Source organism: Bombina bombina, chromosome 3, assembly GCF_027579735.1.
Source record: "Bombina bombina isolate aBomBom1 chromosome 3, aBomBom1.pri, whole genome shotgun sequence".
Taxonomy (NCBI): domain Eukaryota; kingdom Metazoa; phylum Chordata; class Amphibia; order Anura; family Bombinatoridae; genus Bombina; species Bombina bombina.
The window spans coordinates 133,967,489-133,995,238 of record NC_069501.1 but is presented as its reverse complement, the minus strand read 5'-3'; the positions used below and the strand labels follow the sequence as shown (position 1 = coordinate 133,995,238).

Here is a 27,750-nt window from a genome sequence, read left to right as displayed (position 1 = left end):
GCTGTCAGAGAATTACCAGAGGATCTCGAGGCATTGGTGTCTTTTTTGATCCTAATTGACATCAGACTCAGAGAGAGGTCCTCTTCCAAGGAGCGCTTGCGGAAGCCTCCTGTTCCGTTGTCTCCTACGTGTTCATTCCCACCAATGCCTCCCCCTCCTTCTTCTTATGCCTCCTGGTCCCGAGTCACCAGGTACTGCTGAGCTGATGCAGTTGGGATTCACGCATCTCTCCGGAGGAGAGGGCCTTAAGGAGGAGGGAGGGGCTCTGCCTCTATTGTGGGTTACAGGGCCACCTTTTAAAGTCTTGTCCTATATGGCTGGGAAACGTTCGCACCTAAGGTCCTGTCGGGGGCAGACCTTGGGTGGTTTATCCTTGTCCCCGGAACCACTAAAGGAGAAACCTTTGGTCACGGTTGTCCTTTCCTGGGTGAACTCCTCCATAGTCACCCAGGCTCTTGTTGACTCTGGTGCTGCGGGCTATTTAATTGATAGTGCTTTTGTATCAAAGCACTCCATTCATGTTTTGCCTCTGTCTGTTCCGCTTGCTAATGAGCCCATTGATGGCAGGCCCCTTCAGCCCGCACTTGTTACTCACGAAACCGCTCTGTTATCCATGGCTGTTGGGGCTCTACATTTTGAAACCTTCAAGTTCCAGGTGATAAACTCTCCGCATTTTCCATTTGTTCTGGGTTATCCCTGGTTCCAAAAACACAAACCCAGTCTTGACTGGCGCAGGTCCGAAATGTTGTCATGGTCTCCGCAATGTATTTACACTTGTCTTCAGAAACCAGTTAAAGTCTTCTGCACTTCTTCGTTATCTCAATTGCCAGAGGAGTACCAAGAGTTCCTAGACGTTTTTGACAAGGTGCGTGCCAGTACGTTGCCTCCTCACCGGTCTTATGATTGTGCCATAGACCTGCAACTCGGATCCATTCCTCCTCTGGGCCGGGTTTACACTCTGTCTGTTGTGGAGAATTGTTCCATGGAGGACTATGTTGCCAATGCTCTGTTGCGAGGGATCATCTGCAAATCCTGCTCTCCTGCAGGGGCTGGCTTCTTCTTTGTGAAGAAAAAGGGTGGCAAGTTAAGATCATGCATCGATTATAGGGGTCTTAATCGTCTTACCATTAAGAATGCTTACCCTATTCCGCTCATTACGGAACTCTTTGACCTCTTCAAGGTAGCTACAGTCTTTACTAAACTTAATTTGAGAAGAGCATACAATCTCGTTAGGATCAAGGAGGGCCACAAATGGAAAACAGCATTTAACACCAGGAGCAGGCATTATGAATATCTTGTAATGCCCTTTGGCCTATGTAATGCTTCTGCTGTTTATCAGGAATTTATTAATGATGTCCTACAAGATATGTTGCAACAGTGGGTTGTGGTGTACTTAGACGACATCCTCATACACTCACACACACTTGAGGCTCATCGTTCTGATGTTACACAGGTTCTTCAGAGACTATGTGAGAACAGCCTGTTTTGTAAACTCGAGAAATGTGAGTTCCATCAGACTCAAGTAACCTTCCTAGGTTATGTTATCTCTGTTGCAGGGTTCTGCATGGATCCTGACAAGTTGTCTGCAGTTCTGCAGTGGCCTCGCCCAGTTGGTCTTCGGTCTATTCAACTTTTTTTGGGCTTCGCCAATTACTATAGAAAGTTTATTAAAAACTTTTCTTCCTTGGTCAAAACTATCACAGACATGACCCGTAAACAGAATGATCCACTCCATTGGTCACCTACTGCCATTAAGGCCTTTGATAGTCTTAGGACTGCCTTTGCTGACACTCCAGTTCTGGCTCATCCTAACCTTTTCCTGCCTTTCGTTCTTGAGGTCGATGCTTCTGAGACTGGAGTAGGTGCCCTCTTGTCTCAACGTCCTAGGCCTGACGGTTCGTTGCATCTGTGCGATTTCTTCTCTAAGAAATTGTCTCCAGCGGAGTGCAATTATGAAATTGTTGACAGAGAATTACTGGACATAATTGTGGCACTCAAGGAATGGAGGCATCTTCTCGAGGGTACTAGCATACCAGTGCTCATTCTTACTGACCACAAGAATTTAACTTATCTATTCGAAGCAAAACGTTGTTGCCCCGACAGGCCAGATGGGAACTATATTTGTCTTGGTTTAATTATGTGGTCTCCTACCTGCCTGGTAGTAAGAATGTTAGGGCTGATGCCCTCTCAAGACAATTTTTGCCTCTGTCCAAGGAGGAGTCTGTACCTACTGCAGTAATACCTCCTGACCATATTTTGGCTACCATACGTACTAATTTGACTTCTCCCTTGGGGGAGGAAATCCTGGCTGCACAAACCAATGCACCTCCTGAGAAACCTAGTGGTAAGTGCTTTTGTTCCTGAGAATCTTCAAACCAAACTTTTGCACACTTACCACTATCCTAAAGCCGCAGGTCACCCGGGAAAGAACCAAATGATTTGGTCTGTCACTTGACAATTCTGGTGGCCAGGTCTTTGTTCTGATGTTGCTGCGTATGTTGCCTCCTGCTCAGTTTGTGCACAGAATAAGACTCCTTGACATTTTCCTGTGGGTCTTCTTCAACCTATTGCTAATGGTGAGTGTCCTTGGACACATCTTTCCATGGACTTCATTGTCGAGCTCCCTGTTTCCAGTGGCAATACTGTTATCCTTATGGTGTTTGACCGTTTTTCTAAAATGTCACATTGCATTCCCTTGAAGAAGTTGCCTACCGCTCAGGAACTTGCTTCAATTTTTGCCCAGGAGGTCTTCTGTTTACATGTGTTACCCAAGGAGATAGTGTCGGACCGGGGTAGCCAGTTTGTCTCCAGATTTTGGCATTCCTTTTGTGCTCAAATGGGGATCCAGTTTTCCTTCTCCTCAGCATATCACCCTCAATCCAGTCGGGCTGCGGAACGGTCTAATCAAGCTCTGGAACAGGTCCTCCATTGCTATATCTCAGATCACCACAATAATTGGTCTGAACTGTTACCTTGGGCAGAGTTTGCTCATAATAGTGCTATTAATGCTTCCTCCAAGTTATCCCCGTTCATGGCGAATTATGGGTTTCAACCATCCTTGTTGCCCGATTCATTCATGTCTCAAGGTATTCTGGCTTTGGAGGAGCATCTCCGGCAACTCCTTTCCACGTGTGTGCAGATTAAGGTTTGCCTTCATCCCTCTATGTAGCGCCAAAAGTTCCAGGCTGATCGTAAGTATCGACCCACGCCTTCCTACCAGGTTGGTAAGAGGGTTTGGCTGTCCTCCCGCAACTTGAACCTTTGTGTGCCTTCCAATAAACTGGCTCCCCGTTATGTTGGTCCTTTTCGAATACTCCGACGGGTCAATCCTGTGGCCTACGCTCTTGACCTTCCTCCTGCAATGCGCATCTCCAATGTTTTTCATGTCTCCCTCTTGAAACCATTGGTTTGTAATCAGTTTGCCACTGTGTTGCCTCGTCCCCATCCTATATCTGTTGACAACCATGAAGAATATGAGGTCAGCAGCATTATTGACTCTCGTATGTCCATGGGCTGCGTACAGTATTTGGTTCACTGGAGGGGCTACGGTCCAGAGGAGCGTTCATGGGTTCCCTCCTCTGATGTTCATGCTCCCATCCTCCTCCGTGCCTTCCATGCCCATTTCCACAATAAGCCTTTTGTCCTCCCACGGGGGAGGGGTCATTGAAGGGAGGGTACTGTCAGGGTTTTTTTCCCTGTTTTGTTTGCTATGTGCTGCTGGCAGCCATTTTACTCACCTCTCTTGCTGAGTCTGGTGCAGAGTGTGTGATGCTGCTCATTTCCTGCATGCCCTCTTATGGCCAGACTGGTGTACATCATCCGTGTGAGACAGGTTGCAGTCTCAGAATTGTGATCTCATCACTTATTATTTAAAGGGCCTCTGTTCAGTATGCTTTGCCCTTGCGTTGTTTTAGACCAGTTTGTGGGTTCTAGTTCCTGTGTATAACCTGGCTGTGTGACGTCCCTCCTGGTTCCTGATCCCTGGCTTGTTTCTGACTCTGCTGTTCTCCTTGTTCCTGATTCCGGCTCGTCTGACTACTCGCTTTGGCTCCTGACTCTGCTTGTCTGACTACCAGCTCTGGCTTTGACTCCTGGCTTGTTATTTGACTTGTGGACTTTTTATTATTTTTTGTTATTAATAAAGGTGTGATTATTTTTACACTTCTCATCTCAGTCTGATTCCTGGCACCCTGACACCCCCATAGACATCAATAGGGAGAGAGAGTTATTTTTTTTTCTAACACCAGAAGTGCAGAATTAAAAATCTCTGTAACGCAGCCCCATTGATTTTGCAGAACAATTGGGATGAAATCCCTGGAAAGAAATGCTGTGTAGCACTCTCTGCCCAGACTAGGGTAGAGCCACTAGTACAATCTTAAAATTTAACTTTTATTTCTTACTTTAAAAATGTGTGTACATAAACAATTTAAAAGACACTCTATCTCAAATTGCTAACAACAGTTTCCTTTGGCTAATTTTATTAATTCGAGAGACCAATTAGTCTTTATATTAATATAAGTTATGTAACTGTACTGATCGGTACTCCCTTATTTGCGTAAAATGGGGGTATTGGTAGCCCTGTAATGGATATCTGTGGCGTTTAGTTGCTCATGCTATTATTGAGGCTAATGGTACTGCTTAATTTGTTTGTTTTAGCCTGGGATGGCAGGAGAGATTTTCAAGTTTGGTTCACATATATATGCAGACCCTAATTGTGAAGTTCTTGCTGTTCTTATAGTTCACTTCTCTAGGTTTGGTTAGTGTACAGATATCAAGGATAAGATATCCCAATTTTTGTATCAATTATACTTAAAGGATGTGTATTGTGTTTCCCACTTTTATTATTTCTATATTCTGCGTTTTTTCACTAGTTCATTATTCTGTTCCCCTTGTGGGGTTGATCTTCTAGTGAATTTGAACAGATGTTTCACTGATAAGTTCAGTGGAAATACAGTTATAATCTCACCGTTTGAAAGTGAAGCGGTGTAGTCTGTATGTTTAATACACTGTTGGGTGATTCTTTAAGTAATAGCGTCTACATGTGCGAACTTCTTTTTGCTAATAACATTTTTTGTGAACTCCCCAGTTTGCAATGTTCCCTTTATTGTTACACTTCTTTTTATTTATTAAACGCTAAATAGCTTTATGTTACATATGTTTCATAATATGCGTTGTGTGGTTATAAAAAGATACTCTCAATATACCATCTCATAGTACCCACACCTTGAATCCTTATTTTAGAATTCAGCGGCTGGTTATAATTTTGTTCTTGTTACTGGCAACTAGTTGCTATGTGTTACATCTATTTTGCAACACGTATTATGCAATTATACGTCGATACTATTGGTATATAATATTACAACATTGTTTCTCCTTTTGGGGACTTAGGAGCTCATTGTAATTATATCTGCAGCATCCGCATTCAAATTCAAATTGCATCAGTATTTATTCCCTAACTGCCACTATATGCTGTCTTTTCTGCGGTTAGGCTTAGTAATCTTATCCTTAATATGGGGTATTATGCAGCTGGACTTGTGCTAGCATCAATGCTGTTTACGTAGCTGCATTCCCATTAACCTCATTAGACCACTCTGTTAGCTATAGTTCAACTTTAAATATTGCCACACTCAGACTTATTTATCGCTAACATGCATTCACACACTTGTGCCAAAATGTGATTGACACCAACACCCCTTTGCTATTCAATTTAGCGATTGAGATAGATATTTTTAAAAAACATTTAACACACTAATGGGACCCCATCGTCCCATGCAACCCCCCTGACGCGTTTCGCCAGTTACGGCTTTATCAAAGGTGGCGGGCTGCCGATTCTCAAAGTATTTATTTGTTTTCCTTTGCGGAAGTTCCGCCTCTCCCGTATTTTCATTCACTAATATCTGCTGTCAGTCTCATGTGTACAGCCTATTGGGATCAATGTGTACATTCTCTTGCTTTGATTTAAGGTCGACTGCTGATTTCAAGTGTTAAGGTGGACATATTTCCTTCTATCATCTTTTCCTATATTCGCCTTTATCATTACCTCACAGAAGGTTGTGTTATGGTTTTATGTTTGTGATTCATCTAAGGCTTTATTTTAGAATGAATTACTACTTTAAATATCACAGTGAATATCTTTTTACTTTTCATTATCGATTCTTCATTTTTAACATATAATGCAGGAATTCACTGTTTATTTATAATGGAAAATACCGGACAGTAGTTGTGGGTCTTATAATTATGACCTTTTTATCTTTGTGTGTCAAATTCATAGTAATTTTGCCTGAATATATCAGGTTCTCTAAACAAAGGAGCACACAGACTATACCAAAATGAGTTATTCATGGGATCAAGATCGTAAAGCAAGACAACTAAAAAGAACAGCAGACTTCAATGAAGTCTTTGATGAAAACAATGCCACTCCTAGTGGAAGTGCAGGAAGTAGTACATTAGAGGGAGCATTAAAAGAAATACACAAAACTATGTACAAACAGGATAAATCCTGGTGGAATAAGCATTTCTTTGAGAAATATATAGAGAAAAATCTAATTCCCAGGGGCCTGAGGATACAGCTATTCCCAGCATTTCAATTTAAAAACCAACAATTAACAATAGAATGGGAAGAAGCATTGAGTGAATGCTCCAAGAAATTAATGAAAATCTTAATGAAACACGACCAAACTGAATATGAAAGACTGGAGGCCATAATACAGGAACAAAATGAAGTTCTAAAGAAATTTGAAACAAATTCAAACTTTGAAAAATTATATAAAACATACCAGAAAGAGTTAGATCGATATGAAGAAGAATTGAAAAACTCTAAGATAGGGAAATTAAATCGTGACATACAAGACTTCTCTAACCAAAAGGTATACAGATCGAGGCAAAAAGGCTTCTTCAAAAATCCCATTAAAAATACCAGAGTAAATATTGTCCAAAGTGACATTTCAGATACGGATGGAGACGATATAGAATCAGCAAATGAGGAAAGTCCAAGTACCTCTACTACAACCCATAAAACTGGAATGAACACTAGGAACAAGAGAAAACAGAATTTTTTAGATCAAGGAGAGGGGGGAGGCAGATCAGAAGGGGAGGTAGGTACAAACAAAAGACCGGCCAGAGATTGCAATCACAAACCACAAGGTCACAAGAACTGGAGAGATCCCAGGAGACCCCCGAGAGCACCGAGCCCCTTCTCCAATCTAGGGACGAAACAATGAGAGTGATAAATCTATCTGAAAAACCTTTAAATAAGTCACACATCTCTATCTTATCCAAAGGATTATCTTTCTGTCCATCACAGGATGTCAATAAGTTTGAAGTAATCAAGGATATCCAATTATATCTAAGGAAAATAGCGTTAAAAAAACAATTTAGTAATACACCCCCATTGGAAGGATGGAGTATGGAGGAATTAAACAGTTTAAAAGACTTAGAAGAACTACTGGATGAAAATACTAGTGAAAGAGAACAAAAATGGAGAAGTAAATTAAGGAACAAATCTACTTATGTTCCAAAAAGTATCCACATGCCTCAAATACAGGTTTTTAATAACTTGGTTTGTCAAGAAATCACAGATCTGAATTTGAACCCCAAAATAAAAAATCTATCCTACAAAGAGAAAATGGCACTCAGAGAAATGCAAGATTGGGAGGATGTGGTCATTCGCAATTCGGACAAAGGGGGGAATATTGTAATTTGGCCTCTGGAAATGTACTTGAGAGAAGTGAATAAACAGCTCAATGATAAAAAATGTTATTCAAAACTGTTATTTAACCCCATTGAGGGATACCAACGAATTTACAATTACATGATCAGTAAAGCACATAAAGATGCAGTGATAACAGACAAAGAAAAGAAATTTTTGGAAGTACCAAATCCAAAAGTGGCCACATTATATCTGATCCCAAAAATACACAAAAATCAGACAAACCCCCCAGGGAGACCTATACTATCCGGTATAGGTTGTCTCACTGAGAAAGCGAGTCAGTACATTGACCATAGATTAAGAAATTTTGTACATGAGTTGCCCTCTTATGTGCAGGACACTATGGAGGTCCTACAGAATTTAGATAACATCTACATTGAAAAAACCACATGGTTAGTGACGACTGACGTGGAAGCATTATATACCTCCATAGACCATGATAAGGGAGTACAGGCGGTGAAATACTTTTTGACACAAAAATCTGAAGAAGATGAAAATCCTAATAAATTCATCATTGACTTACTGAAATTCGTCTTACAATACAATTTCTTTACCTTTGATAATGGTTTTTATTTACAGACACGAGGAACAGCAATGGGGACAGCATGTGCCCCCACCTACGCCAATTTATTTATGGGTTGGTGGGAGGCTGAGTATGTATTCACGGAAAACAATATCCAATACACTGACTGTATACCCCTATGGATAAGATTCATTGATGATATCTTGTTCATATGGGAGGGGTCTTATGAAAAACTGCAAGAGTTCCTAACCATATTAAATAAAAATGATCTAAATATCAGGTTAACATCAGAAATGAGTCAAAAAGAAATTGCTTTCCTGGATTTGAGAATAATCAAGGAAGAAGATGGAAGGATTACTACAGATCTGTACAGGAAGAAGACTGCAACAAATAGCCTATTACACAAGTCAAGTGCTCATGCACCAGGCACCCTAAGAGGATTACCAACAGGGGAATTTTTGAGAACGAGACGCAACTGTAGAGATCTAAGTACCTTCAAAATTAGAGCCAAAGAACTTGAAGAAAGGCTGATCATCAGAGGGTACAGTAAGACGAGTATTAGAAAAGCAAAAAATAAAGCAATCAACATCAACAGGAGATAACTCTTAAGGAAGAGGAATAAGCAAAAGGATAACAAAACAAGATTGATCCTAACATATACTTCACAAACCAACCAAATCAAAGAAATCATCCAGAAACATTGGCATGTCTTAACATCAGACCCAGCGCTGAGAATGCAGCTGGGAGAAAAACCTGAGATTGGATACAGACGAGCCAAAAATATGAAAGACATGCTAACACAAAGTCATTACAGCAGCAAGAGAACAACGACTGCCTTTACTCCAGGCTCCTTCAAATGTGGAACTTGTTCCACATGTAAGTACATCAAAAGAACTGATACCATGATCGACAGGTTTGGAACAACCCACAAAATTAACAAATATATAAGTTGCAACACCCAGGGGGTAGTATATGTATTGCAATGTACGTGCCAGCTATACTATGTAGGCATGACGACTCGTAAGATAAGAGTACGTCTGATGGAGCACCTAAGAAACATCAAGAATGCCAGAAAAAATGTAGCTGATGGCAAAGCTATAACCAGTGTGGCATCACACTTTCTATCTAAACATAATTCTAGCCCCAAAGGCCTGCAATGTTGGGGGATAGAACACATTAAACTAGGAGTAAGGGGAGGTGACTTAGAAACAGCACTACTCAAAGCTGAAAGTAAGTGGATATATCTACAAAATTCGGTACATCCGAATGGAATAAATGAAAACAACAACTTCTTCATATTCCTATAGAGAACCGCACAGACAATAAAGAAATAAAGAGAAAGAAAACAAATCCACCTTGAGTACAGAAAGGAACAAGAAATTACAGAAGAACAATTCTAAGAATCCACAATGAAAGGACATATGATAAAACAATAGTCATATAACAAGTCAATGGATTCTAGACTGTCATATACACTTTTAAATAGCAAAAGAATAACAATCTCATTGATTTCAGAATGGTATATAACAATATAAAAAAAATTCTCATTCAAACTTTAGCTACACTTAATTCACTTTCCTTTAGTTCCCAAATAATTTGGGTATGCCTTTCACAGATATTTATCATTTTTTAGCACATCACCAAACAGACACCTGATCACAACAATCAATAGTACAGAGCACTACCTAAACACTTATTAAACAATAGCACTGAGAGCACCACAAAGGCACAAAGAAAAGTAACCAGGAGACAAGAGAATAAATCACAAAACACAAGATAATTAAGAATACCCCTGAATGTCACTTAGGCACAAGACACTGGTGCCAGTTCTTTTAAATATGAGTATAAGGACAACAATACCTAACAAATCACACTATCATTGTCACAGCTTAGTTAGAAGATAAGTTATGCACTATCACTTCAATATGATCACATGAACCCAGCTAAAGCAAATATAACAATGGAACCACTTCACATAATCAGAGCAGAGAAAACATTCAAACTCTGATAACAAAATACAATCCGAGTATAAAAGCACAGCATTCATATCATACTATAAAATCAATAAATATTAAATAGTCACCAAAATTTAAAATAAATGAGGCAGCCACATCATGATAACATAATGCTACTATTCTCCATGCAGAGAGATACGTAACATAAAATATTGGATTCTACAGTAATCATTAAAATACATAGATAATGGATAATTGTAAACACATAGATAAAATTGTAATGGAGAGACAAAACATTACCAATATATCTAAGGGTGAAGGCTTTTTTCTACTTATTACTCTCAAGGAAGATAGATGGTTTATACAGACAATAGGTTCATTGGAAAGGAGAGAATATTAACATCTAAAATTTAAAATCAAAGCTTATGGAATAACTTTATGCAATAAGCAAGCAAATTACTTTCTACAGTACAGCAGAGAATTATATTACCATAAGGAAAAAAGCAATAATGAAAGGTCATAATTATAAGACCCACAACTACTGTCCGGTATTTTCCATTATAAATAAACAGTGAATTCCTGCATTATATGATAAAAATGAAGAATCGATAATGAAAAGTAAAAAGATATTCACTGTGATATTTAAAGTAGTAATTAATTCTAAAATAAAGCCTTAGATGAATCACAAACATAAAACCATAACACAACCTTCTGTGAGGTAATGATAAAGGCGAATATAGGAAAAGATGATAGAAGGAAATATGTCCACCTTAACACTTGAAATCAGCAGTCGACCTTAAATCAAAGCAAGAGAATGTACACATTGATCCCAATAGGCTGTACACATGAGACTGACAGCCGATGTTAGTGAATGAAAATACGGGAGAGGCGGAACTTCCGCAAAGGAAAACAAATAAATACTTAGAGAATCGGCGGCCCGCCACCTTTGATAAAGCCGTAACTGGCGAAACGCGTCAGGGGGGTTGCATGGGACGATGGGGTCCCATTAGTGTGTTAAATGTTTTTTAAAAATATCTATCTCAATCGCTAAATTGAATAGCAAAGGGGTGTTGGTGTCAATCACATTTTGGCACAAGTGTGTGAATGCATGTTAGCGATAAATAAGTCTGAGTGTAGCAATATTTCAAGTTGAACTATAGCTAACAGAGCGGTCTAATGAGGTTAATGGGAATGCAGCTACGTAAACAGCATTGATGCTAGCACAAGTCCAGCTGCATAATACCCCATATTAAGGATAAGATTACTAAGCCTAACAGCAGAAAAGACAGCATATAGTGGCAGTTAGGGAATAAATACTGATGCAATTTGAATTTGAATGCGGATGCTGCAGATATAATTACAATGAGCTCCTAAGTCCCCAAAAGGAGAAACAATGTTGTAATATTATATACCAATAGTATCGACGTATAATTGCATAATACGTGTTGCAAAATAGATGTAACACATAGCAACTAGTTGCCAGTAACAAGAACAAAATTATAACCAGCCGCTGAATTCTAAAATAAGGATTCAAGGTGTGGGTACTATGAGATGGTATATTGAGAGGATCTTTTTATAACCACACAACGCATATTATGAAACATATGTAATATAAAGCTATTTAGCGTTTAATAAATAAAAAGAAGTGTAACAATAAAGGGAACATTGCAAACTGGGGAGTTCACAAAAAATGTTATTAACAAAAAGAAGTTTGCACATGTAGACGCTATTACTTAAAGAATCACCCAACAGTGTATTAAACATACAGACTACACCGCTTCACTTTCAAATGGTGAGATTATAACTGTATTGCCACTGAACTTATCAGTGAAACATCTGTTCAAATTCACTAGAAGATCAACCCCACAAGGGGAACAGAATAATGAACTAGTGAAAAAACGCAGAATATAGAAATAATAAAAGTGGGAAACACAATACACATCCTTTAAGTATAATTGATACAAAAATTGGGATATCTTATCCTTGATATCTGTACACTAACCAAACCTAGGGAAGTGAACTATAAGAACAGCAAGAACTTCACAATTAGGGTCTGCATATATATGTGAACCAAACTTGAAAATCTCTCCTGCCATCCCAGGCTAAAACAAACAAATTAAGCAGTACCATTAGCCTCAATAATAGCATGAGCAACTAAACGCCACAGATATCCATTACAGGGCTACCAATACCCCCATTTTACGCAAATAAGGGAGTACCGATCAGTACAGTTACATAACTTATATTAATATAAAGACTAATCGGTCTCTCGAATTAATAAAATTAGCCAAAGGAAACTGTTGTTAGCAATTTGAGATAGAGTGTCTTTTAAATTGTTTATGTTCACCCATTTTTAAAGTAAGAAATAAAAGTTAAATTTTAAGATTGTACCAGTGGCTCTACCCTAGTCTGGGCAGAGAGTGCTACACAGCATTTCTTTCCAGGGATTTCATCCCAATTGTTCTGCAAATTCAGTACCAAATGCTAGCACCACTCCTCAAAAGTAACATAATATATTGATACTAAAACAAAATATAGTATCTTATACAATTCAAACCAATGAGGAGCTTGCCTATATAGTGCCCTTGTTATCTTTGTGTGTCAAATTCACAGCAGCCCCATTGATGTTTATGGGGAAAAAAAAACTTACGTTTAAACCCTAGCATAAACCCTGGAGTCTAAACATACCTAATCTGCCTTTCCCGACATCGCCCCACCTAAATAAAGTTATTAACCCCTAATTTTCTGCTCCCGACATTGCAGACACTAATAAAAGTTATTAACCCCTAATCTGCTGCTCCTGACATCGCTGACATTAATAAAAGTTATTAAACCCTGGGGGCAGAGCCTGCTCTCAGTGCGGTAGGACGCGTCTATGTGAAGCTCCTGTTAACAGATCAAATTTATGTGGTTTTCCGGACTATTTTACTCCTATGTAATCATCTGTTCAATTGAGATCCAACAGATGCTAACAGTGGATGTCCTGACTGCATTCTTACCTATTTTCTTTGAGACAGCTGTGTATCACGTATCTTCTCAGGTCTAGCAGCCATCTTGCAGTGGCGGCTGGTGAATTTTTAAGATGGTGGTGCACAAGACCCCGCCCCTTTGAGAAAGCCCCGCCCACCGAAAACAAAACAAATTTTGCTTGTAATAAGTGCTGGTATATAATTTATATGGGTATCATTGTTATACCTACTAAAGGGGATCCACTGATCTCCTAGGACCCACCGCTGACACACTATCCCTAACATTTCCAGCCCCTCACCAATTCATCTTATCTATTTTTTATTATTTTGGGTGGGTGTTTTTAAAGGTAGATCTTGAGGACAGAAGCTGTATTTCTAAGGTTTTTGGGTCCATGGGTGCTATGAGGACCTTTGAAGTTAGGGGATGTACTGGCGTGATTGTGTAAGTGTAAGGTGTATAATCCAACGGGGGGGTGTCAGCGCAGACCAAAGCCTGGGGCCTACGGTACCACGAGAGGCAGATGCAGATTTATCTGATAAGGAGCTCCCTGAACAGATTCAGACCACGCAGCATTATGATCCAAAGCTATTCATGTTTATTGAACATTGTAATCATGTCTTATAGCGTACAGAGACAGCACATAGGGTTAAGGGGATGACACGTTTGGACCGCGTCATTTTACACAGTTATACAGAGCAGAAATACATGGAAAAGCTAGAACATAAGTTTCTCATAACAATATTTACAGAGTCATAACAAACTACCATCTGCAGAGACAACCAAGTGTCTAAAGCCTCTTGTTTACATTATCTTATGCTATCTTACTTCTAGGCGTTAGGCCAGGGTACATTGGCAAGGCCGAATAGCTAAAGAAACTCATAACATGCATAATATTCTCACTGCATAATAACCCAGTATAATAAAGTCTATTCATTCTAAAATGGCTGCGAGGAACAAGATGGCTGCGAAGAACAAGATGGCTGCCATCAGGTTCATATTACCCCTAACATACCACCCTTTTATTCTAACAGAATAACATAAAAACTAAAACAACTTAACGAATATAAAGAACCTTATAGCGAGATGGCTGAGCGGTGACATTATGGAAAAAGGAATGGTGAGGGTTAGCATGAGTACTGGTAAGCTTATTAATCAAACACACAGTAAGCTTATATATGAAAAAGAAAGCAAGAAACAGAAAAAAAAGAAATGCAAAACCCATTAAAATTTTCATACCAAGAGCTCCTAGCCAGGAACTCAGACCAAAGGTCCAATCTATACCATCAAAGAGACCTGTTGGCTGCTTACGTATGTGTGATTGAATGTCATGCAAAGTGTCAAGATCATGGTGTATTCTACCAGTGTTGTTCCAGATAAAAACACAGCAAGAAGAACCTATGCGCTTACATACTCCTCCTTCTGCTGCTAGCAAATAATCTAAAGCCATACGATTCTGGAGAGCAGTCTGAGCGATCTGCTCTTGTCGCATAGTTAAGGACTCTATAGCGTCTGCAGTGGAATTAAAAGCTGCATCTACCAGTGTAGCAAACAAATTAAGCTTATAATATAATCGCATGACAGCTGCGGTAGGAAACCAAGATGCAGTAGCTATCTCGGCAGTACTAGTCTTAACTGTAAAATCAGAAGCTCTACGTGTTCGCAGTTTAGCATTAGGGAGTGTGTCATGAATACTTAATGCTGGGAATATGTAACCCAAATAACAAGGTGAGAGATGGCTACATGGTATAATTTTAACTGCCCATCTTTCACAAAGCCAATAATAACCATAAGGTAACTTAATAACTGAAGGACATGAGGGAAATCTTTTCCTCTTAGCTTCTGGAGAAGCACCTGTCTGTTTACCTATATTTCTGTTGTTACGCCAGAACCAATTACGAATTGTGTTGTGTGGTTCAGTATACTTAGCAGTAAAATTACGAATATACTCAAAAGAAAGATAGGATCCATCCCATATATTTAACAGTGTAGCATTAACTGGTGTGGCTGCATTGTAGATTAAGGCAACTGTAATAGGCATTTGACTAAGTGTACTGGGGTGAAAACTAGTACCATTAAGATTATGGGACATAATAACACCATGGTTTACACAATTGACTAAGTGTACCCTATCCTTTTCAAAACCTTTATCAGTGTTAACTATTGGTGTAAAATTCCACATAGTATCATCATTTATCATTTGTGTCAAATTGTGTGCGGTAATAGGAAAACCCACAAATGGATAACCCCATTTCCCCCCATGAGGGACATAGCCACAAACCCAACAAGAATCAGTCTGATTAGTCACTTTGTATAAGTTCGTGGCAGCTTTTACAAAAGCATTGTCAGTTTCCCATGCCGACATATGCAACTCTCTGACATCACGGGTGAGAGGGATGGATAAGGGATAAGTGACATTGTCAATTACACTTTTATTATCATTGTGCCGGGGCGCAACAGGACTAGGGAATGGCCTGAGTTTGTGCAGGGGCGCACCAGGATTGAAGATTAGGATCAGGATGACAATCACGGATGCGAAGAACACTGCTGGCAGGAGGTACCACACTATTCGATACTCGATGGAATCATGGAGCGGCCAGGGTTGACGTCGTCTGGGGCCCTCTTGATCCGGTTCGCGTGGATCCATACTGGAGCTTCCTCTGTAAGGACAGCGGTTCTTGTCACAGCGATCACAGTAGTTGGAAGGCCAAAAGGAGGATCCAGCGACTTATTCTTGTGGAGCTGCTTCACCAAGACAGTATCTCCAGGCTTGAACGGGTGTGTCGGGATACCTGTAGGCTGAGGAAGAGTAGAAGAAACATCACCATAGATGCCATTCAATGTTTCAATCAGATTAGTTACATATTCTTCCCTTACAACATTGATATCTCCCCTTACCACAGGAGAACCTTTTTGTTTACACCATGGGGTTGGAAAAGGTCTGCCCATCAGAATTTCAAAAGGTGAATAACCCGTAGTGGTGCTAGGGGTCATTCTGATTTCTGCCAATACTGCAGGTAAATGTTCAAGCCAATTAGTAAATGTACCACCAGTTCCCTTCCTGAACTTATCTTTAATGGTTCTATTCATGCGCTCTACCTGTCCTGATGACTGTGGGTGATAAGGAATATGAAACTTCCAGTCAATGGACAACATAGTACAAATCATTTGTGTAATCTGTGAAGTGAAAGGAGTACCTCTGTCACTGTTTATCTGTAATGGACAACCAAAACGAGGAATAATTTCCTTGCACAATATCTTTGCTACAGTACGTGCATTCTCTTGAGTGGTTGGAAAGGCCTCAACCCACTTACTGAATTGATCAACAATGACTAAAAGATACTTGTATCCACCTCGCGCAGTGGGCATGTGTGTGAAATCAATTTGCAATACCTGCATAGGACCATCAGGGGGTGGTAAATGCTCAAGTTTACCATGTACAAGGCCTCCAGGATTATTTCTGGCACAAGTTAGACATCTGTCCAGTTGTCTATCAATCATGCGCAACAGATCTTTAATGACATACTTGGATGTCATCAGATTCTTGGTCTGTTGTTTACTTATGTGGCCAAAACCATGAAAATGACTAATAAACAAAGGTGCGGCAATTTGTGGTATCCCTACTCTCCCCTCCTCGTCTGACCACAGGCCATCTTGGCCTTTGGTCAGACCAGCAGAGATCCAAGTCTGTAAATCAGTTTCAGTTGCGCCAAACTGTAGGTGCGCCACATCCACATCAGATGCTAAGGCAGGAATCATTACCATGTGTAACTGTTCCTGTGTAGTAGTGCTGAGATAGTCAGGGTGCGGTGGACCCCGAAACGCAGCCTCCTTAGCAATGGTGTCTGCAAAATCATTGCCAAGTCTAACGTCAGTGGAGTCAGTACTGTGGCCTTTACATTTAACAATTGCTAGCTTATGTGGTAATTTAATTGCATCTAAGAGTTCCTGTACCAGTGTAGAATGTGAGATACTCTTACCATCAGCTGCAACAAAACCTCTGTTCTGCCAAATCACTCCAAAATCATGCACAACTCCAAACGCATACCTTGAGTCAGTGTAAATGGTCACATCTTTCATCGCAAACGCTCTACATGCCTGAGCTAGGGCTACCAATTCAGCTGCCTGGGCCGACACAAAAGGCAGAGAACCAGCAGTAACCACTGTGTCGGGTAACTGTACCACAGCAAAGCCTGTAAGATAAACACCATCAGCAGGTTTAGAACATGACCCATCAACAAAAACAACTTCTCCCTCCTCTAGTGGAGTTGTTTGCAAGTCAAGACGTGGTGACGTCTCTGTGTGTACAGTGTCTATGCAATTGTGGGCCTCAGGGTGTTCTAAAGGACATTTAGAAATCAATGCATGTAATAAAGGTGCTGGGCCTCCTGTGGGTGCAATGTATTTGATAGTGAGGTTTGCAGTGGATGTGAGAATTGTTTCATAGCCTGACCTTCTCTGTGCAGTCATGTGCTGTGTAGTGAGATTATTTAACACTTGCAAGACTTGATGTGATGTATGCAATATCAGAGAATGTGACAGTACCAATGTTTGTGCCGCTTCCACCATCATAGCGCATGCTGCTGTAGCTCTTAAGCATGCTGGCATACCCTGGACCACCGTTGGCAATAATTTTGAATAAAAAGCTACCGCTCTGTACCCATGACCGTGTTCCTGAGCAAGGACCCCTGCTGCTGTACCTCCCCCTTCTGTGCAATACAGGTGAAATGGTAGGTTATAGTTGGGTAAACCTAGGGCTGGAGCGGAACAGAGAGCCTGCTTGAGGGTGTTGTAGGCCTTATCAAGAGCCTGTGTCCAGTGGATTTGTTCTGGTTCATGCTGACCTGTAACTGAACGCAAAATATGATCATAATATGAACAGTCTGGTATCCATTGCCTGCAGTAAGTAACCATACCCAGAAAAGATAACATAGCAGTCTTTGTTTGTGGTCGAGGAATAACCATGAGAGCCTTAACTCTTTCAGGGGATAACAGTCTCTTGCCTGCTGAAAGAAGAAGACCCAGGTATGTTACTTGTGGAAGACAAAATTGCATTTTTCTCAAAGTCACTTTGTGCCCTGCATCACCTAAGTGCTGAAGCAAATGGAGAGAGTCAGTTTTACAAGTCTGTTCATCAACACTGCACAACAACAAATCATCCACATACTGTATCAAAGTGGAACCTTCAGGAGGTGTCCAGGATTCTAGGGTCTTACGAACTACAGCTGAGTACGCGGCAGGGGAATCAATAAAGCCCATTGGTAAACGATTAAACGTATATTGATTCCCTAAATACGTAAAACCAAACAACGGTTGAGTGTCGGGATGCACAGGGATGCTAAAGAATGCACTGCAGAGATCAATGACTGTAAAGCAAGTTGCAGTACTTGGGATGGCTGTTAAAATAGCATTAACATCTGGCACTATCGGTGCAAGTGGCTGCACCAGAGCATTTACTGCTCGCAAATCTTGTGTAAATCTGTATTCTGTACCTCCAGGTTTAGGAACAGGATTGATAGGTGTATTGTATGGTGACAGTGTGCGTCTAATAACTTTCTTAGACAATAGGTCCTTAATTACAGGAGCTATTCCCTGTTCCTTTTCCTTAGACAAAGGGTACTGCTTAATGTATACAGGTTTAGCACCTGGTTTGAGAGTGGCTTTGTATGGTGTGCATGAAATGAAACCTGGATCATTAAATCCAGTGGCCCACAAACTCTGTTTTAACTCATCAAGTGCCTCTGGCACATCATTAGTGACATGTGAAGCATGTGTGAATGCATCTGGCTCTAATTGTACAGGTATAACCTTAGGATCTTTTACAATATTCCTGCCATATTTCCATGTCCACAAATGTTCTGGTGTTTGCACATAAACTGTATCTGGTGTAAGTACAACTGCATTAACTGGTGCTTTCCACATCTCTTTCTCAACATGATCAGTAATCCAAGGTCTGTAAAAAGCTTGTGTCACAACTTTGTCAGGGTGTGAGGCATACTCAAACACATTCTCAAGAGTCTGTAAACTGAGTTTATCAAGGTACAACTGTTTAGTAAGGGCAGGTTCAGGATCAGCTGCATACAGCAACGGAACTGAATCCCAGGGAGTGTCAACATGCAATCCTCCCTTGCAATCAATATTAACAGACATTTGCATCTTAGCCATTAAATCCCTTCCAAGCAAATTAACAGGACTATTGGGTATTATGCGAAAAGCATAAACAAATCTGTTTGAAGGGCTGTCATTTGGATACACCTCCAAAGGAGGCGTCCTGGGACACGAAATTGGGACTCCTGTAATGCCAACAGATTTTTCACATGTATTAGTCACTGGCCCATTGTATTCTCTAGCAGAAATGCTAGATTTAGTTGCTCCGGTATCTACCAAAAAATCATGTGGGACACCTTGCACAACTAAAGACATTAAGGGTAAATCTTGCCAATGATACGACAACTGAGCAGTATAACATGTGAGCAGTCCCCTCTGCTGGCAATCCTAGCGGGTACTATTCTGATTCTGGGAAGGAGACTGAGTCCAGGGTATCTGATATCTAGGAGTGTTGCTGGGATTCTGGGAGGAATTATTATTCCCACCATACTGATCATTTCTATCCCTTCTAGGCTGTGGGCAGTCCTGCTGCCAATGATCATAAGACCCACAATTCCAGCAAGATCTGTCTGTGGAGTTATGTGCCTCTTGTCTCCTATCACCGTTCCACTGAAATCTGTCCCTTCCCCTTCCTCGAAAGCTTCTATTCTGCCCTCTATTCTGCTTTCTTCCTCTCCTGTTACCTGACGCATTAAACATACTCTCCTGACCTTTCTCATTATACACACGAAAAACATCTGCTGCATCTTTCTCTCTTATAGCCTTTTCAAATTCTTCCACTTTCATTGCATGAATACCTGAAATTGTCTGTCTCACCAATTGCGCAGTTTGCGAATGCATATTATTCAACAAGTGTTGCACATACAGTTGTGCCAACTCTCCTTGCGTACCCAAACAACATTCCTGTCGCCAACAATCACCAAACCTCTTCAGAAAATCAGACACCTGTTCACCCTTCTTTTGCTTACATGCACCAGCTTTCGTAATATCCTTACGATCACCATGCTGACTTTTAAAGAATTTCTCAACATCCTCCCACATTACACTCACAACAGCCGCATCTCTCCACACATAATCATCATTCACTGGAACATCATACTTAGTATCCAGGAACTTGCACACTTCAGTAAAATTCACATCTGTGTATTTAGTGATCACATTCAACAAAAACCTGTAGTCTGGACCACCCAGACACATATCTCTAGTCACCCGTCTAAGATAAGTTATTGCTCCCATCGGATGCTTTACAGGATCAGGACATTTTAATGCCCAATCCATCAAGCGGTCTGTGTCGGGAGGACGAATCATCGTCTGGTCCCCGATTATAAAAAACGGTGCTTCTATGTTCACATCATCCTCTAAATCAGTGTCTGCTCCCTGCGTGTGTGATCTCGTATGCTTCCCTATAGGACTGGGACCTGTGACAGCTGCAGTTTTCACAGCTTTCGCTTTTACAGATTTAGATGTCTTTGCAGCGCTCTGCAACCCCCCTTCTCTGCCCACACTGTTAGGGAATGTGAGAGCTAATTTCTTTACACTACCAGGAGCCCGACATTCCACTCTCTCCCCCTCCCCTTCAGACATTCCTGCATCTGTACTGCTCTGAAGAGAACCAGTTAACCCTTTTCTAGCACTTAAAGTGGCAACAGCAACATCTTCCAGCTGCTCTATCTCCTTGACGCTGTGTGCTTTCTTAAGCACAGACAACGAAGGGTACAGTGCAGATGGATGAGGCGGAGGAAGTGTCGGGGCAGGTGGGGGCAATGCCGGTGCCGTGGGCACGGCGGCTGATGGTATGGGCACAGCCGCTGATGCCGTGGGCACAGCCAGATATGGTGGAGGCAGGATATTGCATTCAGTCCAAAACACAGACAGCTTTATCCAAACCTCTCCACATTCCTTCATGTATTTCTTATCCCATTTAGGATCGCCCTCTGGTCCCTTATAAGCAGGATCCTTTAAACACATCCCTCTTATCATAGTTACATGCGGTTCACAGAGGGAGCCTATACGGGGGAACGGATTTTGCTCCTGAGGGAACAAGGATTCGCTCCACCCACTCATGTTATCCACAAATGGAATTACATAATATTGTCCTGCAATTCTAGCTACAAAGTCTTTTGGAGTTTCCCCTTTAACTGGCTTAGGGTTTGTAACACGCACAGTATTTTTACCAGCACTGGATGGTACACGCTGCACAGTCTTGTACTTAATATTACATTTCTGATCAGCATTTTTATCACATTTTTTTCTGTGTGCAGACCCCATTGTTACACAAAAATAATTACAGCGATATTAGCAGCAACAATAATAAAATGCACAATCACTTAATATGTTCTATGCACAGCACAATAAACAAAGCAAAATAAGCAAAAGCAAAGCTTCAGATAGCAACACCAGCCTCAAGTGGATACCAAAACTCTATAACGGAATAAATCAGGGAAACTTCAACACACATGAGACTTACTCACGTCACTGCCAAGTTCGCCCGGGGGACCTTATCTTAAAAGAACCTCCCGTCAACTGGCATTCATATATTACTTGCGCGCTTATCACCGACAGGACTCACAATACCTGTCGTGTCCCAGCACAGGACTGATTACCTGTCTGGAGGGGTTATCACAACTGCCGGCAGGACTTTAACCTCCGCAAACCTGTGCTTCAACCACAGGAACCCCTTTAACCTTATATCATATATTACACCTTTTAAAAATACAAACAATTAAATTTAGGTTCAAATTCACAGAAGGAAAGCAGCGTAATAAAACCACGATAACTTACCCTCTGCGAATCCCACTTCTGACACCAAGAATTGTAAGGTGTATAATCCAACGGGGGGGTGTCAGCGCAGACCAAAGCCTGGGGCCTACGGTACCACGAGAGGCAGATGCAGATTTATCTGATAAGGAGCTCCCTGAACAGATTCAGACCACGCAGCATTATGATCCAAAGCTATTCATGTTTATTGAACATTGTAATCATGTCTTATAGCGTACAGAGACAGCACATAGGGTTAAGGGGATGACACGTTTGGACCGCGTCATTTTACACAGTTATACAGAGCAGAAATACATGGAAAAGCTAGAACATGAGTTTCTCATAACAATATTTACAGAGTCATAACAAACTACCATCTGCAGAGACAACCAAGTGTCTAAAGCCTCTTGTTTACATTATCTTATGCTATCTTACTTCTAGGCGTTAGGCCAGGGTACATTGGCAAGGCCGAATAGCTAAAGAAACTCATAACATGCATAATATTCTCACTGCATAATAACCCAGTATAATAAAGTCTATTCATTCTAAAATGGCTGCGAGGAACAAGATGGCTGCGAAGAACAAGATGGCTGCCATCAGGTTCATATTACCCCTAACAGTAAGGTTAGTACACAAGATAGCAGATAAAAGGGACACATACACAGACACATACTTAGAGATACACTCACACATACATACACAAAGATTTACACACACACATACATACTTAGAGATACACACACATACATACACACACACACACACACAGAGATACACATACAGATACACACACATACATGTAGAGGTACACACATACATACATGCACAGAGATAGACACCAACACATGCTGCACATATATAGGCAGACATACACATATATATGCAGGGGCATGCATGGTAAAAAAAAAATTAAATACTCATGGGACTTTTCTTATTTTAAACTTGAGGTCCAGTCCAGCTCATTTAAATGTTCATAACAGTGGAAGTGTATTAATAATTTGAGTTAACCCTTCTTTGTGCCACAGTACATATACAGTATATTTATTATTTTGTATAGCATAAGAATTTCTAGGAACTAACTCACAGTCAGACTGACCTTTATAATCACATAATTGTTCCTTCAAGTGCCATGTGCAGTAGAGTTGTAAATTTAAACCGGAGTCCTCCTCTCCCTCATGACCTCCTGCCCTGCAGCATGCATAGGACAACACTGACTGATTCACAATTTAACCCCATGGCTACCAAAAAGGGCTGCAATACACTGCTCAGGAATAAACTGCAGTCCTTTCTAGGAGCCAGGGAGTTAAATGGTGTTCATTATGTTATGGAATCTTTTTTTTTAGGTAATTCAAGGCAGGGTCAAGGGTGAAGTGTTTTCCGGGTCCCACAATTAACATCACTATCCCTGACAGGCTCAGCTTAAACATGTAACGTGAGGTAGTAGGAGACAGACACTTAGAACAAGTTGCACAGTGACACACTTTTATTAACAGCATTGTTCCACAGACTGCAGTTATGTTTTACATAGTAGCTGTAGCTAAAGAAGAGCTTGACACACACATTTCATTTTGATGTTCACTTCTAAACTAGTTCTCTGAGCTCTCTCTGTTCTAATTCTAAAAACATACTTAACTGAAGTCTGAAGGGATGACTTGCCTCCTGCAGCTCACCCACCGGCTCCTTCACTTGCCTTGCCTGAGAGACGTTGCCTCTCCACAAACTGCTATGCTCAGCCTGCTGCAGTGCTGGGGCTGCCGCCTCTAAATGGGCAGTTAAAATAATGCGCGTGCCGTGTGTGAGTGGGTGGTGAAGCTGAGCAGCCACTGCATGATAATTCATAAAATCAGCAGCAGGCTATAGAAACGTAATCAGTTGCCAAAAATAAATCCCGAGGCCATAAATAATAAATAGCTTTTACCTATCCTGAGATCAGCAGTCAGTCATTTGGGGACTTTGTGATCAGCAGTATTTAGATGTGACTGTCCAATGGCTGTCAGTCCTATAACCTCTCAGATACAAGATCAGTAGGGCTGTGCCATCCTGCAATCAGCCTGTGAGTCTTATGGGATCTCCTGCACATCCAGCTCCTGCGATCAGTTCTGTCACCACAGTGTTGTTGATATTCGATATTAAATAGAACAGTTCAAAAAACATCACAGAGCTCTGTAAAAGGCTCCTCTCAGCTCAACGGCTATCACCACAATCATATTTTCACGTCGTTGAGCCGGGAGGAGCCTCATGGGGGCCATCACGTGTGCAGGGGAGCGTATCAGTGAGGATCAAAGAGGCTGGGGGAGGAGACAGAGCACAGGCTGAAACCACTCGCACAGTTCAGCCTGTGCGATTAAGCCGCTATAGGCATGGAGGCTGGGGAGGAGCTATGCCTGCACAGTGAATGCATAGAGATCACTGTGCAGCAGTGCGAGTGCAAGTGGGGGGTGGAGTCTGAGACAGACAGTCAGACTAGTCAGTGCAACGAGCGTGGTGGTGTGGTCTGTGACGTCACGTCAGCACACTGAGCACTATGAGCGTGTTCTCTAGGCTGTCGTCCACCCGGTCCTGGCTCCTGCCTTGTTATTAATGTACAGTGTACACTCACATGATGACACTACACAGCAGCCCCCAGGCACTAGGCAGCAGCAGCAGTCACACAATTTTCACACAATTTTCTTGGAGTTGGGGAAAATATAAATAAATTATAATAAAATATAAATACATTTTTTAAGATTTTTTTTTTCCTTTTGGCTCATTTTTTTTCCTCCTCTACCCCCTGGGGGTTCACGTGCAACAGTGCACAAATGGAGGAGCCTCCACTGCCATCTTGCAATTGTCACGTTTGAACAATAAGAGGATCTCACCAATCAATCCTGTGCGAGAAGTGTAACATATGTCTGGGGATGCCGCACAACTACCCCCCCCAAACTCTGGGGTTAAGATATCCTGTAATAGGATAATTGCTCACTCACCACTCAAGATATTGCCTGTGTTCGACACTTAATCTGTATAGCATATACCACGAGATAACAGTAGACCTCTTGCTATAGCTGCCCAACATGATCACTTACGCCCTGCACAAGTGGGAAACAGAACTAATCCAGATGTTTGAGAGTCATTTTGAAGAGCGTGAACTGAAGATAGTGCAACTGCTATCCAGCTATGCTCCCCTTTACCTCAATCAAGCTATCTCACCTACAGTCACTCTGCAGCAGACATCCGGTGGTGGAAGCACATCAATACCGGAACATTCAAAATCTGCCTTACTCTCCAGATGCAAAAGAGACAGCCTGCTCAGATAGCGCTATGTATGCTGCACAGAGTCCTGCAGCTGGTTGGAGAGATGGCCTGGAGTATTATATTGCGACAGAAAATGAAGAACCTATAGGCCCCCAACATGGGTCTTTGATTGTAACAGAGGACGATGTTGGGGTGAAGTCGGGATTACAACTGCCTGTGTATGTTGATTGTGGAGGAGCGGCCGGCCTCCCGGACTACAACAAAGGGCTGATTTCCACCCACTGTGATGTGAGATACTACACCCATCAGACTCTAAGGGTTCTGCTAACTGGACTTTCCCCAAGAAAACGAGCCCCACATAGATCCAGTTTGTTAAGCCTCAGACTGATTCATAACATTAAGGTTCCAATTTTCAGCATGCTGAGAACCGGAGTGGGATGACAGAAACAGAACTCAGTTTCTTCGGAAGGATCATATCCTTGTATTTATTCCCTTATACTTAAGCTTATGACGGCTTATAGGTCCGATACGCAGTTTAAGGGACATGCAGCTATATAAGGGTTCTTAGTTCCTGGGACTTGTGGTAAATCTAAGTTGTTGCACAAATTATTGTTGTTATATTTTCCATGCTATGTCTCTCCCACTAGTTACTATCTACTGAGCTTTTGTTCACTACAGTGTGTTAGACTGTTATGAGGTAATATAGTTGTTCAAAGTATAATGTAGGGCTCACTGCAGCTGTTCTTTGATCACTCTGCTCATATCTATGATTCAGCACATTATCTACGTATGGCTCCTACATTTGGTAGCTGTGAGGTGTCTAGAACTGATCTCCAGAGTTGGTGTATTTATCCCTATAACATTTTAAGTTTAGTTTTCTTATATGTGTATATATGTAGGTCACCTTAATAAAATACCTATATATGACCAATTATTGGGTACTCAAATATCCCTATCTAACCCATACCTAGGCAGTCAGATACTAATATTATTTTGATAGGGGGAGCAATGTGGTCATTGAACATGTTAAGAGGGGTGCCAGAATCCACTGACTCCAATGTTACAATGTTTTGCTTACCCTAGTATCTTTCTATTTATCATATTCTATAAAGAAGTTCTACCTTTTGCCCCCTAGATATTCCGCCCATCTATACTTAAGCTGTGCAAACTGAGAGCGTCCTACATAGTAAGTCAAAGAAACCCTCCACTATAACATAGACCAAAAGTATATACTGCACCACTTAACACTAACAGTGGTTTTTACCTAGCTGGGATCCGCTGGGATAGTGTTAGTGAGGACACTGGAACCTCTGTATAGCAGGGTAAAGACAATGATTACCCATTCTGGGCCCATGTACAAACTCATAAAGCCTAGGAACTTGAAACAATAGACTCTGCATAGACAATAACTCGCTGGTTAGTAGGGGGCGTCTGAGTGGGAAGTACCAGAGGATCTATATTGTAGATTAGAAGGATCAATTGTGTACTCTTATACATCTAAAAAAACTATATTTGCAGATTTTCCCACAATAAAGTTCTCAAATATTAAATAGAAAAAAAAAAAGTGATGGGACAAGTGACCCTACATGACGTAATATGCGTAAACTATAAAATGTCTAAGGAAAGCCGTCTCAGTTATTTAAACCTAAGTGCTGTGTAAGTATCTGTGGGCAGACAATGGAGATAAACACATAGCTATAACTAACTATTGAGGTGTTAAATATAACTGAGCCAGAATTTAATTTTCTCCCCAGAGTCAGGGGCACAGTGGCGTTGCTGATAGTAATTAAGCAAGATGGAGGTTATGAGATATATACATTAAGCTAGGGGTTATTCAAAACCAGGATCATAAGGCATCATATAATCTTATAAATACCCCGGCACATGTTATGAAACTAAATACATAGGTATATAAAAACTGGCTATAACTTTTCCCCTCCTCCCAGAAGACATACTTAACACCTGACTCATAGGGCAAAAAACTAAATGTAACTGGGAGCGTTTTGACAGCGTCTGAGGTTTCTGTTACCAGAGGCTCTGACTAGAACCAGAGATGAATCCATCAGGGCACCATCCCTATCCTGCACCAGTGAGAGACAATTCTAGTAAGGCAGGAGATATGGTAAGTCAGTCACTTTTGGGACATTGCATAACTCAACTCAAAACTGTAAATCTGGGTGGGTATCGGAGAAATGACTAAATAAAGTAGCACATGAGCTGATACAAAAGAAATAAAATGCCTGCTGTGTGTCTGCAAACAGTCTGGTTAGCTTGGTCACTAGCCGACACCAGCCTTAGAGTAGAAAAAAAGTTTCCAAGCAAGTAGTCCACTCTTGAGGAGCCAGAAGACCGACCTGTGACTCTAAGATGCACCTCTGAGGTTAGAGATGGTAAAACTTTGCTGACTGTGTGGGGGGTCTTTTCCGAACTGCACTGCCGGAGCAACAGACCCTCAGCATAGGTTGGTGGATGTCTCCTAACGCCTCGTCTAGTGAGAC

The 27,750-nt window shown here is 41.2% G+C and overlaps 2 protein-coding genes across 2 annotated transcripts; both read right to left on the bottom strand.

Moving 5' to 3' along the window:
* Nucleotides 1–10,146: 10,146 nt before the first annotated feature.
* Nucleotides 10,147–15,518, bottom strand: LOC128652245 (endogenous retrovirus group PABLB member 1 Env polyprotein-like). Its single transcript, XM_053705183.1, has 2 exons — nt 14,393–15,518; nt 10,147–10,235 (listed from the first exon to the last, which is right to left on the bottom strand). The coding sequence occupies exons 1-2, from the start codon at nt 15,516–15,518 to the stop codon at nt 10,147–10,149; spliced, it is 1,215 nt and encodes a 404-aa protein (XP_053561158.1).
* LOC128652979 (uncharacterized) lies at nt 13,729–19,576 on the bottom strand. Its single transcript, XM_053705995.1, has 2 exons — nt 18,070–19,576; nt 13,729–18,003 (listed from the first exon to the last, which is right to left on the bottom strand). Exons 1-2 carry the CDS (start codon nt 19,574–19,576, stop codon nt 15,719–15,721), a joined length of 3,792 nt encoding a protein of 1,263 aa, XP_053561970.1. The 3' UTR covers nt 13,729–15,718.
* Between the last annotated feature and the right edge of the window lie 8,174 nt (nt 19,577–27,750).